The sequence below is a fragment of the Podarcis filfolensis genome, assembly GCF_964270895.1.
Source record: "Podarcis filfolensis genome assembly, chromosome: 15".
Lineage (NCBI taxonomy): Eukaryota > Metazoa > Chordata > Lepidosauria > Squamata > Lacertidae > Podarcis > Podarcis filfolensis.
In genome coordinates this window covers 8,250,259-8,268,634 of record NC_139618.1, presented here as the reverse complement: position 1 = coordinate 8,268,634, position 18,376 = coordinate 8,250,259, and the positions used below count along the sequence as shown (strand labels likewise).

Genomic DNA, 18,376 nt, shown 5'->3' with positions numbered 1-18,376 from the left:
CATGGTTATTAACAGCCGTTGGCTCCCCACTCCTTCGTTTTTCTGAGTTCTGAGAGCCAGACAAAAGCTTTAGGTTCAGCTCTCCGCTCAGCCATGAAAGCCTGCTGGGTGACTGTGGGCCAGTCATTACTTCACAGCCTAACCTACCTCACAGGGTGGTTGTGAGGATAAAAAGGAGACGGGCAGAAAAGTGTACACCCCCTAGGGCTTCCTTGAGAAAAAGTGGGATGTAAATGTAATAGTAACATAAAGAAGAAAATGGGGATCTTCCCTGGAGGCTTTCAAGGGATCGCTGAACATGAGTCAGGGATGCTTTAGGGATGTGATTCGCAGGATCAGGCTGCTGGGCCTGTGTGCCCCATTGAAATCCTTTCTAGGTTAATTTTGTGTTTGATCTCTGTTGGTATTCTCTCTCCCCACCCCCGGCATTACCTTAGTCTGCACTTGACTGGTGGCCCAAGATTGACGCTGTATACTGTCATTCAGTGGAACTCCGCAGCATGTTTAGTGAAACCCTCCATAAAGCTCTACAAGGTTCTGGCGTGCACACCCCGATTCGCATGACAGCGGTAAGGCCCCGCTCCTCATTTTTCAGTTGTTAGATTTTGTTGCTATTAAAAAAAAGGAAGTGTGTTCATTACTTCTCCTTGATGTTCTGTTATATCATAGAAGGTGGTACAAATGCCGCAGTCCTTAAAAGCAGACGTTCTAACTCTTTCCCCAATGATATTTCTAGCGTCCCAAGCAAATCCCAGGTTTGGATTTGTCCCAAGTCAACCAAGAAGAGAGTTTGGCTAGTGGTACTCTTTACTTCCAAGACCATAGAAAGAAAAGTCAAACATGAGTAGACTTGGCTACTGGAGTGCCTGGGCTTTGGATCCTATGCCATTCCAGAAATATTTGAAGGGTGAAATTTACATGGGACAGGTGGGTCAAAGGAGTACTGCCCACACCAACATTGCCTCCCCCTGCCCCCCCCCATTTTTTTGAGTCTTCTGACCCAGACATAGATAGTGACATGCATATGAAGTGCTTTGAAACTTGTAAAATATACATAAAAATGTAGATCGTAGAAGTGATCCATTGAATGAAAAAAGTTGAATTGGGCCCGGAAACGAATTGGCATCCAGCTCAGTCAAGCCAGTATGGGTGTAATATGCTGAAACTGTCTTGCCCCAGTGAGCAACCTGGCTGCCAAATTCTGCACCAGCTGAAATTTCCCAGCTGTCTTCAGAGGCAGGCCAAGTGTAACAGGTTGCAGTAATCTAACCTAGAGGTTTACTAAAGCATAGACAACAATAGTTAGGGTGTTCCTGTTGAGATAGGGGCACAGCTGGGTCGCTGGCTGAAGCTGATGGAAGTTGTCTCACTGGCAGCTGCTCTCCAAGGTCTCAGACAGGGGACCTGCTATGTTAGGTCATTTAACTTGGGGGTTGGGAAACTTGTGACCATCTAGACATTGCTGGACTCCCAGCTCTCATCATCCCCAGCCTGCATGGCCCAATGGTCAAGGGATTATGGGAGTTGAAGTCCAGCAACCTTTGGAGGACCACAGGTTTTCCCATGCTTTCTTTTTAATCAAGAGATGCTGGCAAATAAACCTAGGGCCTTCTGCATGCTTTGCATGCGCTCTACCGCCAAGCTGTTGCTTTTCCAGCTTTGTCAGCAAATTACAGAGATGTTTTTTCATGGAAGTTTCTTGTGCTGTCCGTTGTTTCGTTGCTCCATATTACAGCATGTCGGCAGTTCAGATCAGTGATAATGTAGGAGTGTAGGAAGAGAATTGGGCTGGTTTTTGTTTTTTTGGGGGGGGCAAGAAGGATTATGTATACTATATGCAGAGTTTTCTGTGAACAGTGTAGGCTTGTGGTTCTCAGACTTTGCAGGCATTTGCCTCTGTAGTTCATGCTGGTTCCAATGCCTTGCAGCTTCTTGAATCTCTTTGTATTGTGATAGTAACACTTGTCTCTCAGAAAAAGTAACTTCAGAGGAAGCTGACACAATGGTCCATCCCAGACCAGTATTGTCAATGCTGACAGGCAGCAGCTGTCCTTGATTTCAGGCAGGGGTTTTTTCCAGCCTTATCTGAAGATGTCAGGGATTACCTCTGGGACTTTCTGCATGCAAAGCAGTCCTTGAGCTACAGCCCTTCCCCAAATAGTGTTCTGTTATCTTCTCTGCTGTTGATCAAAGAAACCCATTCCGCTCTTGCATATGGCTCTCCATAGTCTCCTCTCCCAAAGTTCACTCTTGCTTCTAGAGAGCTGCAGCATCTGGTGGTCCCAGACAGTTTGCCGTAGGGGGATTGTGTAGAATTACATTCAGATGATTAGGGCTGCCTTGGCCCTCTTTATTTCAATGAATTCTGCATCTCTGTTGCTACTTGGTAGCTTCACATTGCATTTTTGCTTCTTAATTTGCTACCCACACTTTTTTAAAAAATGAATTAAACCCAGGTGTTGTTATACATAGATGTAGCTACTACACACACACACACACACACACACACACTCATTCTCACAGCAGCCTTGAGAGTTTGGTTCAGGTGAGGGAATGTGATGTCGCAAGTTGAGTTAAAGGGCCCTTGAGCTGTCAAGCTGTGTTGTGAGATGCAAAGACATACCCATACAAACGCACCCACTTTGCAGCTGAAACTGTTCCTCACAACTCAGCCATGGCCCTGATAGAGGAAAGAATAAGTCTGATTTCTTTGGAAATTTAAGGATCTATGTGTTCATATATGGGGAGGAAAAGAACGAACAGTTGTGCATTGCAGCTCTGACACTGATTGGCGGCACTTTGTCTTCTGCTTCTTATTTTCTGTTCATATTGGCTGCTGTCGCTCACATGATCAGATGCCAACCAGTCACTGCTATGCATTGCAGTGGGCTTCTGTTGCTGTAAGTATATGACCCATTGTTAACTACCACAGAAAAGCTTTCCCTTATTTCCCCCCCGTGACTTTTCTGTGTATAGTTACCACTACAGTCATGTCACTTCATTTCAGTGATTGATTATGTAGCATGCTTTCACCTGTTGGCTGTAATGAAACAATTAAAACCCATTTCACAGACCAGGTGACATGAGCGGTTTTATTCTCTCCATTATTCCCCTGCCCTCGCATCCCTTAATTTATCACAACTTGTTTTCTTAAACATGAAGTGATGCCCTCCTTCAGTATAAACTGCTAGTTCTTTTTGGTTTTTTTTGTTCTTTGACAAATGAGTTAACAGCAAAGATTTTTCCTGGGGCTGGTGTAAGTATAACCGTGGTTAGGAGATTGGGAGCCAACCATAGGGCTGTATATTCTCCCTCTTTCAGGAGGAAATTCTTCTTTCCCTGCTTCAACCATGTTTAGAGGATACATCAGCACCGACCTTCACCTTGTTTGTGACAAACTAGGGTTTCAGCATGCAGTTTAATGTCGGTTTCAAATCCTGGGTAGTCCTGACCATGGTCAAGATAAATGCTGAAGTCAGCAGTCAGTGCCTTGACTGCAGTTAAGATATGAGTCGGGAATTGGCTTCTGAAAGCGGAACCGGATGCAGTCCCTTTTCTTGTTCAGAGGGAAGCACTATTAAATCTGTACTCTCATTAGATTTCTTTGTGAAAATAGTGTGCAGTTGTAATCAGCTATCAAATACTAGATTTGAGAACAAATTCATAAACTTTTTTTATTTCTGAGTAACTAAATCCATTGTTACTTTTAAAAAGTTTGCAGTTTCACTGAGATGGTTTAGAGGGTTTACCCTCAAAGAATGATCAACTCATTCTCTCTGCCCACCTCCCACCTTCATTTAGATAATTTGTTTTTAGTATGTTAATGCATATGATTTTGGTCCTGCTGTTGGGTGTCTTGTGTGTGTAGAAATAGAAAACAATTCATTAACATGAAAACGTATTTTGTATTTTATCGCCATTAATATGCATACATTGTTGTGTGCAGGTTGGGTTAGGACTGTGCCTGCTTAGTTATCAGAATCATTCTCTGCTAGGAATGAGAATAACTGTGCTTGTATTTGTGCATTTCTGCTCCCAAGGTTCAGGACTGCCAAGAATTTCTAATCTTATGGCAAGGGTTGATGTGGTCATGGATTGGAGGGGAGTCTGTAAAGAGAAAGAACCTTGTCACTCGAAGGCCCTCTTGGAAACCTCCTCTGGTTCATAATACCCTGCTTGCCTGAGGCCTAGAAGCTTTATTCCTAAGTAAACTTGGATTCTTAGAGTGACCACTGATTTCATATTTTATGTTCTACTTTTCCTAGCTTACATGCAGCCCTGAGTTCCATAGCTTTTGGTCAATTGCAGACAACCAAGGGATTTACTTTTTTAAATGTCCAGATTTGGATTGAAGCAGCCCATATGTTTGTTTGGTTAGCAAAAACATTCATAGATTTATTTACTTACTTACTTTTTAAAGGAGAGATCAGCCACAATTTTAAATGGTCAGTGGTGTTTTTCTACATTTAGTTCTTTAAGTTTTATTTTCTGTTTTTTAAATATGTGGCAGGGAGGGAATCTATGTTGAGATGGTTGGGATGTATTGCCAAACTGTGGTTTGGTATGGCATCTTAACTGGCAGCCTTCAGCAAATCATGGTTTTTAAGAGACTGCCAAACCAGGATCTGTTTTTTTGGAATGTGTAAGATGGGGAGAGCAGTTTCTCCTTGATTCCATGCTCCTATTTGCCATATCTTGGACATTCAACAGCAAATACGAAAGTCACCCATACAAGACAGAAAAAGTTTCAGTGTGAAGCTGCTGAGTAGGGCTTCATTTGCTGATTTGTCATTATCTTGAATTGCGGTAAACTGAGACTGGGCGTTGCACGTTCAATGGGGAAAGCAATTGCTCCTCTGTGTACATGAGCAACATTCATCTGCTTTGCCAGTTCATTATTTACTAGTTTGGAATAAGACCACCCTGACTTGTATCCTTAACCACCGCGTCCTTGGACCGTAGTTCAATTTTGATTCTGCATAGTGTGATAGGTCTACAAACATCTTCTAGCCGTGTTGCTTACATGGAAGCTCCATGTTCAGGGGCAGTTAGCCACTAAAGGCCACTTTCTTGAGAGCAACATGTCATGGACTGGCTGGATGCAGAGGAATGGTGGGAGACAGCAGCCGGGGAACCCCCAAGGGGAAGAAGCGTCAGAGCCAAGGGATTGGTGGTGGGATGATGATCAGTGGTCAGAGAGAGAAGAGGGAGCAGACTGGGAGGAGCGGATGTTGGAAGCTGAAGGGGCAACAGGGTTTAGTAGGCAGGATGTGGCTGGGGCAGAAAACAGTCCAGGCTCAGGGGCAGAAGCGGAGGCTGGAGAGAAGGTTGGTTGATCAGGCAGGCTGCTGAAGAATCCAGGGAGTCTCCCCCTCCTGCTGCAACCAGCTCCCCTCCTGCCTGATCTCCTAGAACATGCAGAGAAAGGAAAAAGAGCAGAGAGTGGTTGTGAGTAGGCTCAGTCTATAACTGCTTGGGGGAAATCCTGGAGAGGAGGGTACTTAGGCGGCTGTGGGAAGGCAGGGACCTTCAGTCCTCACATCTGCCTCCTTGGAGCAAGAGCTACTGGGAAGAGTTGCTGGGATCACTAAGCCTGCATTGAGTTTAATTTTAACCTATTTTTATTTACATGTTCTCTATTCCTGTATATGTCCATGTCTCTGGTCTGTGACTGTAATAAATCGATTCTGATAGGCCTGCACTGTTTTGGTTGCTTTGAATAAAGCGTTAATTCACTGACATAGCGTTTTAATGTATTGCTGGCCTGCACCGGACTCCAGCTCCAGACACAACAGCACGGGAGGACTGTTGCCTTCATGACTTGCTTTTGGGCTTCTCAGAGTCGTGCTCTTCTTGCGAAATATAGCACACTGGACTAGACGGACCTTTGGCCTGTTCCTGCAGAGTTTATCATAATGGAACACAAATGTCTCTTGTGCTGTTCAGCCTCCTGGCCTCACCTTGTTCTTGCTACTACTTCCAGTTCTGCGGCATTCTGCTTAAGATAGAGCAACTAGAATTCTGCCCAGTATTCCAAGTGCAACTACAAAATAGGCGGCCAGTTCTGTTTTCAGTCTTGTTCCTGATGATTCCAACAGTCAGTTTGCTTTTTAAAAAACTTATACTGCAGACCAAATTTACGTTTTCAGTGAGCTTGTCCCTCCTGGGCTCTTCTTTCCTGGGTCGTCACAATAGTAGATTCAGCATTGTCTAAAAGTTCTCAGGAAATAAATATTGGGATCTTTTTGAAGGTTCCATGGAAATGTCAGCTCAGCTAACAAGAAGAGGTTGAATGATAAAACCTGGCTATTCTACTCATATTTAAATGCTTTCCGTTACTATGCTATATGACATTAATTGTATAAGTATTACTTTTTAAAAGAGTGGTGAGTTACATATTTGGAGTAATCAGTGCCTTGTTGACATTCATATCATGTTTTTCCCCCACCCTTAGAGTCTTACATTTAAAGAGAAAATGACGAGCCTTAAGTTTAAAGAAAAGCCTACAGATGTTGAAACCAGAAGTTACAAGGTCTTGTTATTATCTATGGTAAAGCTGATCCATGCTGACCCTAAACTTTTGCTCTGTGTAAGTAAAAGTTCTTTTTTAAAAACAAAATGAAATGAAATGAAACACCAACTCTCGGGGTTTCTTTTACAGTCTTTGAACCAAAAAACAAGGCATTGACTTTCCAACCATTTCCCTGTACTAAACTTCCATAAGAAAGTTTAGTATTGATAGCAGTTTCCATTCCAATGGCACAGAACACATGATTTGGAATGGAAAAAAGAATTAGTAACCCTTATTAGTAAGGTAAAGGTAAAGGGACCCCTAACCATTAGGTCCAGTTGTGGCTGACTGTGGGGTTGCGGCACTCATCTTGCTTTATTGGCTGAGGGAGCCAGTGTACAGCTTCCAGGTCATGTGGCTAGCATGACTAAGCCGCTTCTGGCAAACCAGAGCCACGCACAGAAACGCCGTTTACCTTCCCGCCCAAGCGGTATCTATTTAGCTACTTGTACTTTGACGTGCTTTCGAATTGCTAGGTTGGCAGGAGCAGGGACGGAGCAACGGGAGCTCACCCTGTCGCGGGGATTCGAACCACCAACCTTCTGATTGGCAAGTCCTAGGCTCCACAGCGCCACCCACATCCCTTAACCCTTATTAGTAGGTTGGCATAATTTTGTGGATGCTATTATCTAAAATGACCACCCTCCTTCATCACCTGTCTCATGAACCTACGTTCGTACAATTTATAGCATACAGAATATGGCATGATTAAGTGAAAGCAGAAGAAGGAGCAGTTGTTTATGATTACTTTTATTATATTGCAGTGTTATATTTTTCATGTAAGCCACCATGAGCATTGTTTGAACTGTGGAAAGGCAACGTACAAATAAAATTATGTATGTATGCATACATGCAACCCTATGATCAGTGTGCAGACAACCCTTTTTTTTGGAAGATAGTTTCATTGCTGCATGCTTTGGTTCGCTGAGCCTAGAAAAGGAAGGCGCGCAGCATTCCTGACCTTTAGAACAAACAAAATGCCCAATCCTAGTAGAATTTTTCAGTCTAAAGTTATGAAGAAGCCTGGAGTCACTTAGTATGCCCAGAAGAATCAAGTTGTTGAACGTTTCCAGGATGGTACTGCTATGCAATACAGGTAGAGGAATTGTCTATGTTTAAATCCTCCATCTTAAAAACAAAAAAATTGTTTATTGGGTGTTGATATCAACTGGATTGTATATTTCCAAACATGCAGAATCAAGTATTGCCTGTTCCTTCTTCCTAGCAGCCTGGGGTGCGACCTGAAACCTACATAGTACCTAACAGAGCCTCAGGTTGGCTCCCTGTGTTAATGAAGGGCTGTTTCCAGTGGTGGCAGGGAGTGTGAGCTCCCCCTCTAGTGAAGAAATATGCAAAAGTCATACAGAAGACACAAAGGTTTTCCCCAAGGATGACCTGCAGGGCAAGAGCTGGCTTGGAGGATCAGGGGTCTACTTCTCGGCAATATTTTTTAAAAGTATACAGGGAAATTACACCACTGAATTTGGAATATGAATGTCAGTGAACCCGCACCTTATAGTTTTGTACTTTCCTTTACAGAATCCAAGGAAACAAGGTCCTGAGACTCAGGGCAGCACCGCTGAACTCATAACAGGCCTTGTCCAGCTGGTGCCACAATCCAGCATGCCTGAAATAGCACAAGAAGCCATGGAGGTCAGGAGCTAAGTGACATGCAAGCCCATTACTGTATTGTTTGCAGATCTGAATGTGTGTCCCCATGCCCTGCTTCAAAGTGAGCCAGTCTTCTCTTAAAAAACGACAGTGTGTCACAGTCTGAGGTCCTGGCTTTAAAATGGGCTCTCGCCCATTTCATAATAAGACAGATTATTGCTTTGTTTTTCTTCTTATTTTTATTATGCATTTTGTGTTTCTTATATTGTAATTTTATGCTGTGAAACTTCCTGAGATCTACAGATGAAGAGCAGAATAATAATAATAATAATAATAATAATAACAACAACAACAACAACAACAACAAAACAACAACAACACAACCATATAATATATGTACAGCATTAAGTTAATTAAGTGGTTTCTCCATTTTTGGCCCCTTCAGGCCTTGCTTGTGCTCCATCAGTTAGACAGCATTGACTTGTGGAATCCAGACGCACCCATCGAAACATTCTGGGAGATCAGGTGAGTACATTTCCTGTTTTGAGCTTGGTAAGAATTCTCTCTCTCCTGACTCAGTTTCCTGGGCTACGCACCATAACTACAAATGATCAAAAATTATATACTGTATAAACAATGCTACTCTGAGGCGAGACTGAATTGCCTATTCTTTTCAATATAGTGGGACACTCTGTATATTTTTGGTTTCCCTTTCCAAAGATCAGTGAAACAGACATGGAAGTTTTGCTCAATCCAGTGGAGTGCTTTTAATTTAGATTTATTTGAGGAAATACCGTACAGTGAAAAAATGCCCACAATTGCATAATAATAATAATAATAATAATAATAATAATAATAATAATAATATGATCCATGCACAGGAAATGAAATAATAGAATGTAAATTGGAAACTACATAAGCCTGGTGAAAATGTCAACCAATCACTTAGTGCCCCATGATGAAATAATGTGCTCATGAAAAGATGTTGGGGAAGGACACAGGTGTAGAAAATTCAGAGCCCCCAGCTGCCCAACGTGGCTTGCCCAGGAGTAGGGAGATAAGCATCTGGTCTTCTGGCCAGAAAAGATTCCATACCCCATCTTACATTATTTATCTGGGACCCTGTGTGATCTTCCTTGTTGAGATGTGCTAGTTGGGAGTTGGAGTTGCGAATTATGAGGTGTCCCTATTGTTTATGTTGTGGCTCACATAGACTCTCTTTGCCAATTGTAGAGGCCCTAAGATGCCCTTCAAACACTCTAGCCCTTCATCAGATCTATTTTTAGTGCTGTGTCCATCCATCCCCCCACACGGAGAGCACCCACAGTTGCCTATGTGGACAGCTGAGGCAGCCCTGGGTATACAACAGAGGGTTACCAGTGTAGTGCCTGCAGGCCCCCATGTGCTCGCATAGACTTTTCTAGATGCCTGCAGGATCCCTGCCTCTCCCCCCCCTTCTGAAAATAGACATTCTGTTGTAGCCAGTTAGGTTGCAGTGGGTGCCTGGTTGCAGTTTGTGTGTGGTGCCCATAACAGCTGCTCTGGTTTTCCGATGTGCTCATGGGTCCAAAAAGTGAATGAATGAAATAGCTCAGTGTATTCTAGTTCACCTCACCCAAACTGCCCCCCAACCCCTATTTATCTCTTAGGCTATGTTGTGCTCACAATTCTTGACACAAATTCTGTAGCCCTGCAAAAGGGTTTTAGCATACTAGTTAGGAAACTGTCAAAAGGAAAGGGTGATGGTGTGGGTGTGGTGTAAGGCAGGTGTCCACTGGGATCCCCTGCAGGGGATTGAGTATGTGTACCTCTTGTCATCACAGTGTTGTAATGTGCTGCAAATTGCAAATATTGCTGCTGAGGTTACGGGAAACACTTTAATAAGTGGCTATTGATTGGCACTTTCCTAATTCTTGCAGTTCACAAATGCTGTTTTGTATATGCAAGCGGCTAACAAGCAATCAGATTCTCAGCAGCACAGAAATCCTCAAGTGGCTGCGAGAGATTTTGATCTGCAGGAACACATTTCTTCTGAAAAACAAAGTAAGTAAGCACTTTGAAACTTGAAGAGCATTTCAAAAGGGGCTTGCTGCTTCTGACTTGCTCCAGCTCTTGGGTTATTGGATAGTTATTGGATGGGAAGGAAATTTGTCTAGCTTTCCCGCTCAGTAAGGGAAGTGAAATTGTGTTTTGTTTTCTCCTTTCATAGATAAAGCCCCAGTAAACACACCTCTCTCTCCTGTGTATGTGTGTGCATGTCTGATTTCCTTTACCTCCTACAAAAGCAGAGTGACTTATTTATTTTTCCTCTCTTTCTCCCCATAGCAATCAGATAGGAGTTCCTGTCCCTTTCTCTTCCTTTATGGGGTAGGATGCGATGTCTCTGGGGGTGGAGCTAATCAAATTTCTCTTGACCATGAAGAGATGATGCGTTGTATCCCAGGAGCTACGCTTAGGAAAGGAAAAGGGAGCTTTTGCATGGTACGTGACCATAAGGCAAGTGCTGTCATACAGAGCACTGCTGCTGCTGCTATTACTGCTACAGTAGTTAGAGGTGCTGTTTCAGACCTTAGTCAATTCTGATACCTCACCACGCAGAGCAGCCACACAGAACCAAGACGTTCCTAGTTCTGTATCCCATCAGCTGCTGAAAGCTAGGAAGAACATGAAAACACATCAGTGATAGAATTAGGGTCACTTAGAAATGTACTTGCTGAAGCAAGAATAGCCAATGGTGTGTCCACTAGAGATACTGAACTACAGCAATGAACACCCATCATCTCTAACCACTGGCCATGCTGGCTGAGGCTAGTGAGAGTTGCAGTCCAAAACATCTGGAAGGCATTTCCTTGGCTGCCGCGTGCTTGAAACACCCTTCGTTGAACATCAAGGCCCCCGTTCCCATCAGCTGCAACAGTCCAGGGGGGTGAGAGTTGCAATCACAACAACGTCTGGAGGGCTGCATGTTCCCCACTACTGATCTAGTTCAATAGAGAGCTGTATTCATTTGTGCTCTGCAGACGTCCTTTAAAACGCCATGGCTTGTCTTGACTGTGTTTGTGGAGAGCAGCAATGATTAACGTGGCCCGTTGTCCTTTCTCCCAAGGAAAGCGCTGCAGGCTGCAGCGGGACACCGATATGCCGTCAAGCGCAGACCAAATTGGAGGTGGCCCTGTATATGTCCCTCTGGAGCCCCGACACTGAGGCAGTGCTTGTCGCGATGTCCTGTTTCCGACATCTTTGCGAGGAAGCGGATATCAGATGTGGCGTAGACGAGGTGTCGGTTCACAACTTTTTGCCCAATTATAACACCTTTATGGAGTTTGCTTCTGTGAGCAACATGATGTCAACAGGTGAGAAGGGGGAGAGAAGGTCTCTTGTCAGTTGAGCTTGGGAAAATTGAACAAGGAGAGAGAAGGGTGGAGTGCACTTTTAGGTTGGTGTTTCAAGCTGGAAATTTTCCTTTAAAAATAATAAACAATTTAAAAATGATACAGTGGAACCTTGGTTTTCAAACTTAATCCTTTCTGGAAGGCTGTTTGACTCCCGAAATGTTCGAAAACCAAGGCGCTGCTTCCGATTGGCGCAGGCACCCCGGAAACAAAAGCCGACAGTGGCAATGGACGTTTGGCTTCCAAAAAATGTTAGAAAACCAGAACATTTACTTCTGGGTTTTCGGCGTTTGGGAGCCAATTTGTTCATCAACTAAGCCATTTGAGAGCCAAGGTTCCACTGTACATTAAATCCCATTAACCAAAATATCTCCGTGAAAACTAAAGGGCAATTGTTTGTTCAAAGGCAAGCATTAATGCAGATATGTCTTGTCAGTCTTTTTTGATTAAGGATGTTTATTGGTAGAGGAAACTTCCATAAAGTTTTCAACAAAGCAGCCTTTTAAAAGTTGAAAATGTACTGAATTTCTGACCACATGCCTTTAGGAAGAGCAGCTCTCCAGAAAAGAGTGATGGCATTGCTAAGGCGAATTGAACATCCGACGGCAGGTAACACTGAGGTACATTATTTCATTTTTCTTCGGTGAAAGTATTCTTCTTTGGCAGCTTAACACTGGATAAGCACTTCCTAACAAATGTTTCCATGGCAGCATTAAATTAAGGTATCAGAAAACAGATTAAATAATAAATATATACACAGAAATATGAAAACAAACCTTAAAAACATCAGATTACATGAATTCAGTGCACATTGTATAATGGCCGAGTCACACTTCATGGAAGGCACTCTTTAAAACATAATTTTTCAGCAGCCACTTAAAAGCAAAAATACTGGTTCCCATATCTGTTATTTCAGTTGTAAGCTAATTATTATTATTGTTGTTGTTTTGTTTTGTTTTATTAAATTTATATATCACCCCTTCATCCGATTACAGAGAGCTGGGACCAGAACACTTATTTAATTAATTAAGCACTTTATCTCCTGCTTAATGCCGTAGTCTCTAAGCTGGGTATGGTACGGTTAAAGTGCTGCAATAAAGATAAAAATCAGTTTACCATAAAATCGTAAAACCTACTTACTTGAAATGCCTGCTGGGGGAAAAGGTCTTCATCAAGTGCCATCTGGTATTTTCTAGAAGGTATTTAGAACAGTTCTTTTTCTTTTGTTGTGTTCCAGGCTTGGGAAGCCACACATTTAAAATGGGAGACGGCTACAAATTTGATCCTCAACTTTCCAAAGGCTAAAATGGAAGATGGCCAGGTAAGACCTTTCATAAATACCTTTTTGTCTGCTTCTCTTTAGCATCTAATGCACAGGAGTGGGGATCCTTTGGCAGTCTGGTTTTTGCTGAACTGCTACTCCCATCAGCCCTAGTAGGCACAGCCACAGTCAGGGATGATGGGAGTTGTAGTTCAGCAGCATCTGGAGGGCCAGAGGTTCCCCATCCCTGGTCTAATGTGCTACCCCTCAGAGAATCTAGCTTTATATAGATCTTCTCATCTTGCTGGCCCGTACAGCTAAGATCTATTGTCCTCATCTTAATGTTCTTTCCTGGTTTGCTGACTAACAATGCTTAGGGAAAGCCAAGTAGTTGATTTTTTCTTCAGACCTGTCCCTGGTTGCCACTCCCTCAGCCATAGCACATCTTGTGCCATCCACCAAACCATCTTTTGAGAAGGAGGTGGCAGTTTGCTTTGGGAAACTGCTTTTCAATAAAATTCCTAGATCAGTTTACAGGGGAAAACAGGAAACCAGAGAAGCTAATGTTACAATAGCACGGCAGAAGCATCTAGAAGCAAGTCCCATTTCTGATGGTGCCATCGTGGGTTGGATATTGGATCAGAAGTCTGGTTTCAGATTTCTGCCTGGGGATGAGCTGCTTTTGAAAGCGCGGGCAAGTCTGTTTCAGCCTCAGTTCCTTTATGTAAATAGGGACTTACAATGTCCTGGGGTCGTTTTGGTGCAATTCCCAGAAAGCACCCTGCTCCGAAAGGCATATCCAAGTAACAGGTGAGCGTTCTGAATTTACATCGCTGCGTTTCTCTCTCCCCACCTCCCGCCATGATGTGCAACTCTTTCCAGGTCGCGGAAAGCCTCCACAAGACCATCGTCAAGAGGCGAATGTCCCATGTCAGCGGGGGAGGCTCTATAGACCTTTCGGACACAGATTCTCTGCAGGAGTGGATCAACATGACCGGCTTCCTGTGCGCATTGGGCGGGGTGTGCCTGCAGCATCGCAGCAGCGCCGGGTTCGCGACCTACAGCCCCCCCATGGCCCCCGTGAACGAGCGCAAAGGCTCCATGATATCCATGCTGTCGACTGAGGGCAACACGGAGACCCCCGTGAGCAAGTTCATGGACCGCTTGCTGTCGCTCATGGTCTGCACCCACGAGAAAGTGGGCCTGCAGATACGGACCAACATTAAAGATCTCATGGGTCTGGAACTGAGCCCGGGGCTTTACCCCATGCTTTTCAACAAACTGAAGAACAACATCAGCAAGTTCTTTGACTCTCAAGGGCAGGTAAAGGGGTTTGCTTTAATGCAGAGATGGGTAGTATTTTGGGGGCTGCATTCCCCGGGGAAAGTGGTCAGGGGCTCTCCACCTACATACAGTGGAGGCGGCCAAGCCTACCCATTTCCTTCCTAACAGCCAGTCCAGTGGGTGGCCTTGTCTGTCCAGTTCCTCCTCCTCCATCCCAGTTTTGCCCTTGTAGAACTCAGGAGGGTGAGGGCAAAACCAGAATTAGTTGGCTTTGCCTGCCATTGGCTCTGGCTCCACTCATTGGGTGGGCTTCCTGCCTTCTGCTCTGGCAATCCCAATGGGCACCAGCCAACGCTGCCTACTTTGTGATGTTCTGGAGCCAAATCCAAAAGTGGGCAGTCGGATGAGGGTCACGTGTTTGTTTGTTTTTTACATTTCTGACCTGCCCATTTCTTCTGGGAATTCTTGTGTAAATTAGCCAAAGTGGGAGGCTGCAAAGGTAGAGTGTAGAAAGGAAGTGATAGTTAGAAATGAGATTGGTTGAGAGGGACATTCCAGAGATGGCTGAAAGGGTCATCCTTGAGGAACAGACATCTTCACACTTCTCTTTTTAAGTCCAAGGCCCTGTCCCCCAATATCTTTCTGACATGCTGGAGTTGTACTGCCTGGCAGTACAAGGAAATGTTTGACTGATGCTCCCCCTCTTGATATATATTCTATTCCATCCCTTGCGCTCATAGCATTCCCTCCCTCCCTCCAATGTTAATAATCCTGCCCTAAGAAGTTTATATTAAATGGAAATCATTTGATTTGAGAGGTGAAAGAGACCACATGGAAAAAAATGATAATGGCAACATAAAATCCATTATAAAAATCTAAAAATGTCCACCGTGCACCAAAACCAGCTGTTCTAAGAAGCTGTCCAAAGGGGGCAGCTTTTGGGGATAGTTTCATTTTTCAATGCCTGCTTTTTATGGAGGTGCTTGGGTGCAGAGTTCAGTTCAAGGTGTGATGGTTGCCTCTGCAACTCTGCCTAGGAGGCCAGTGGCATAGGATACTTTGGTTCTTTAAGGAATTTAACGTGTGATCAGTGAGCGGTATATTGGCTACACACTTGCCTGACACTGGATGCAGTCTCACCTGTTTTATTTGGCTAATCATCCAGGTTTCCCTGTGAGTATTTCAAGGGTTTTTGAACAAAGGGGGGGATGTGTAAACAACTATTTATTTTTATCCTGCTTTTCAGACAACTATTGTCTCCAAAAAATGACTCCAGGCAACAAAAACTAGAGACAGGCCCTGCCGTCAGGCTTGCAAACTTTAAAAGAGCAGACACAATAAAGGAAAGGGTGAGTGGAGGGAAAAGGTAGAGGAGAATGGGAGCTCAGTCCTTCCAAGGCCAAAACAAAATGGTGAGCTCTAAGTGGGTGTGCTGATCCAGTTTGAGCCAGGCTAATATCCCTTTGCTTGATGTGCTTGCTTGAATAGCAGTTGGTGACTCTTGGTCCTTTGTCCAGTGGATGGTGGTCCAGTGTCTTTTCCCCTTTGCAGTCCCAAGGCAACAGGTAGCTGTTGGAGGAGAGCATTTTTTTCTGGCTGAGAGCTGGCAAGCGAGCTCCCCACAGCTCCTCCTCCTTTGGGCAATGGGTGAGGCCAGGTGGGTCTCCCTTTCAACACAATCTTCTTTCTACCTGGAAGGCCCAAGCAGCCTCCCTGTTGATCCTGCCCTCTGACCTTGGGCAGAAGCCAGAATGTGTATTCCTTCCCAATACCCAATGGCTATTGTCAGTCGATTCCAGGGTGTTGGTTGAAGCAGGGAATACTATAACCTAAATGAATACATTGGTGGGCAGCTAAAAGCAATTGGATATCTTGATCTACTGGTTACTAGTTTCAATTGAACCTATTTATTAGAATTAAAAAAGTGTTAAATTCACCTGGCTTTTAAAAAAGTGAATACAGTATGGAAGAGATAAGCGAAGCCCCTAGAACACTTTTAGACTGGGAGTTTATGCCCAGCTTACCCCTAAATTTCAGCCCAAACACTAGTTTGCATTTTTGCACCAACATAGCTGACTGGGGGGTTTCCATCCAGGCAGTGAGCTGACCCAGACCTGATTAGTTTCAGCACCCAATTTCCTATATTGGGTGGCTCCCAAATTTTGCAGCATTTTAGTGAGACTAGCCAAATGTCAATAGCTCTGGGGTATTCACAGATGTGCACAGTGCCTATTATTAGCCCCTCCCAGCAATAGGTTTGATTGCATTTCTGTACCACCATTCTGCCAGTGCGCTCAAGGCCATGTTTTTATTTAGTACTTTCGTAGCGTGAAAAGATAAAAGAATACAACAGAATTTCCTTAGGCTGTTGGTAGTCCCAGAGCCTTCTCCTTGCCTCCTGCCTTCCCCTTCAGGGCTTTTTAGCAGCCACTGGGAGGCTGTAGGAGGGATTTCCCCAATTCAGTGCGGAATATGTCTTCTTTCAGAGGCAGCCAGAGGTAGCAAATTTGCGTGCCTGTTTCTCATCACAGATATAGAGGTCATTAAGTGAATAATTATACTCGTGTCCCTTTCAGTCTATGAACTCAGCTTGGTTTAGCACCACTGGGTATTACAATTTTAATCTAGGCTTATGAGTTTCGTTGGCATGCCGGCCAGAACACTCAAACTACAGCACAGTTTGCTTCTGTTACAGGTCTTGTTGAATGACAGCAACACCCAGTTTGTGGAGCAGACCATTGCAATTATGAAGAACCTGCTTGATAATCATACAGAAGGGAGTTCAGAACACCTGGGACAGGCTAGCATTGAGACCATGATGCTGAACCTTGTCAGGCAAGTTGTTGTTGCTGTTAATACCACTGCAGTTGCTGCTACATTATGTTACCAGCCCTTTACCCTAAGGTCCCAGAATGGCTTCCAACAATTGAAACACGACATAACTATTAAAATACAGTATTACACAATATTTAAAGCAGTTTAAAACCACTTAAAAAAATTAGCCTATTCTTACTAGTTGCCTACAGGAGATTGAAATGGTGAGGGGCAGGGCTGGGACTCCTGTGAACCCCTCCCTCCCTCACTATTGGACTCCAGCTTCCATCAGCTGCCTGCCTGCCAGCCAGCATGGCCAGTGGATCAGGGATGATGGGAATTGTAGTCTAAAAACCTTTGGAGGACTACAGGTGGCCCACCCTGATGTACTGCTTCTTTGGCCTCCTTCGGGAGGTTGTGGACTCTCCTTCCTTGGAGGTTTCTAAGCAGAGCTTGGATGGCCCTCTGTCATGAATGCTGCAGTTGAGATTCCTGCATTCCTCCCCCAGGCTGAATTCCTCACCTGACACCATCTAGTTCAGGTACCATTTTAAGTAAGTCTTGACTCTCTTTTTCTTTTTTGTCATCGTGCTCTATGGCCTATATTTTTACAATCGTAGTAAGATGGCTCACTCCCAGCATTTAATAGAGGCCTGTGTGTTTATCAGAAAAATACCTCTCAGACTGTTGTTGTTGTTGTTTTGACATGTATTTGCTTTGAAGGTGCCCCCCCAGATGCTCGAGTCCTTAGAAGGAGGTTTAACCTAAACTCAGGCTTGGGCCTGTTTTTCCACAGATATGTACGCGTCCTGGGGAATCTGGTCCATGCCATTCAGATAAAAACTAAACTCTGTCAGCTTGTGAAGGTAATGATGGAGAGGCGTGATGATCTTTCCTTCTGTCAAGAGATGAAATTCAGGTGAGGGTTGGTGTTGCCTAAGTGAAGAATACTGTGCTAATCTTCCTGTTTTTCTTGGAAATAGTTGATTGAGGTGGATTTGTTTCTTGCCACGATTATTATCTCTATACCTAGTTATGTCTGTGTCTGTCCGTCTGTCTGATGGCTATATTTCAGGGGTCAGCAAACTTTTTCAGCATGGGGCACGTCCACCGTCCCTCAGACCTTGTGGGGGGCCGGACTATATGGGGGGGGAATGAACGAATTCCTATGCCCCACAAATAACCCAGAGATGCATTTTAAATAAAAGGACACATTCTACTCATGTAAAAACACACTGATTCCTGGACCGTCCGTGGGCCAGATTTAGAAGGCGATTAAGCCGTATCTGGCCCCCGGGCCTTAGTTTGTCTACCCATGCTATATATATTTAAAGCCGAAATCAATGTGAGGTTGGCTCCAGGTTTGAGCGGGTCCTGGGCAAAGTATCCTCTGATGGGTGGGCTTTCCTCTTCGTCAGCGGGCTTTGGCAGGATTACTTGGCT

General features: G+C 44.2%; 2 protein-coding genes across 9 annotated transcripts in view; one reads left to right on the top strand and one right to left on the bottom strand.

The window, feature by feature from the left end:
* The window catches only part of NF1 (neurofibromin 1), a 156,989-nt gene that overhangs the window by 24,551 nt on the left and 114,062 nt on the right, over positions 1-18,376 (top strand). For 4 of the 6 annotated variants that reach the window (XM_083587336.1, XM_083587335.1, XM_083587337.1 and 1 more), the window contains exons 12-23: positions 438-569; positions 6,455-6,589; positions 8,111-8,224; positions 8,628-8,707; positions 10,102-10,225; positions 10,508-10,663; positions 11,289-11,535; positions 12,121-12,194; positions 12,812-12,895; positions 13,718-14,158; positions 16,815-16,954; positions 17,730-17,852. In XM_083587336.1, coding sequence (XP_083443462.1) covers positions 438-569; positions 6,455-6,589; positions 8,111-8,224; positions 8,628-8,707; positions 10,102-10,225; positions 10,508-10,663; positions 11,289-11,535; positions 12,121-12,194; positions 12,812-12,895; positions 13,718-14,158; positions 16,815-16,954; positions 17,730-17,852 — 1,850 coding nt within the window. Of the gene's footprint in view, positions 1-437; positions 570-2,840; positions 2,901-6,454; positions 6,590-8,110; positions 8,225-8,627; positions 8,708-10,101; positions 10,226-10,507; positions 10,664-11,288; positions 11,536-12,120; positions 12,195-12,811; positions 12,896-13,717; positions 14,159-16,814; positions 16,955-17,729; positions 17,853-18,376 lie in introns of those variants that run through there. The other 2 variants (XM_083587340.1, XM_083587339.1) reach the window with 2 other exon arrangements.
* Positions 1-18,376, bottom strand: part of EVI2A (ecotropic viral integration site 2A) — a 234,222-nt gene that overhangs the window by 146,429 nt on the left and 69,417 nt on the right. The gene's annotated exons all lie outside the window — the stretch shown is intronic.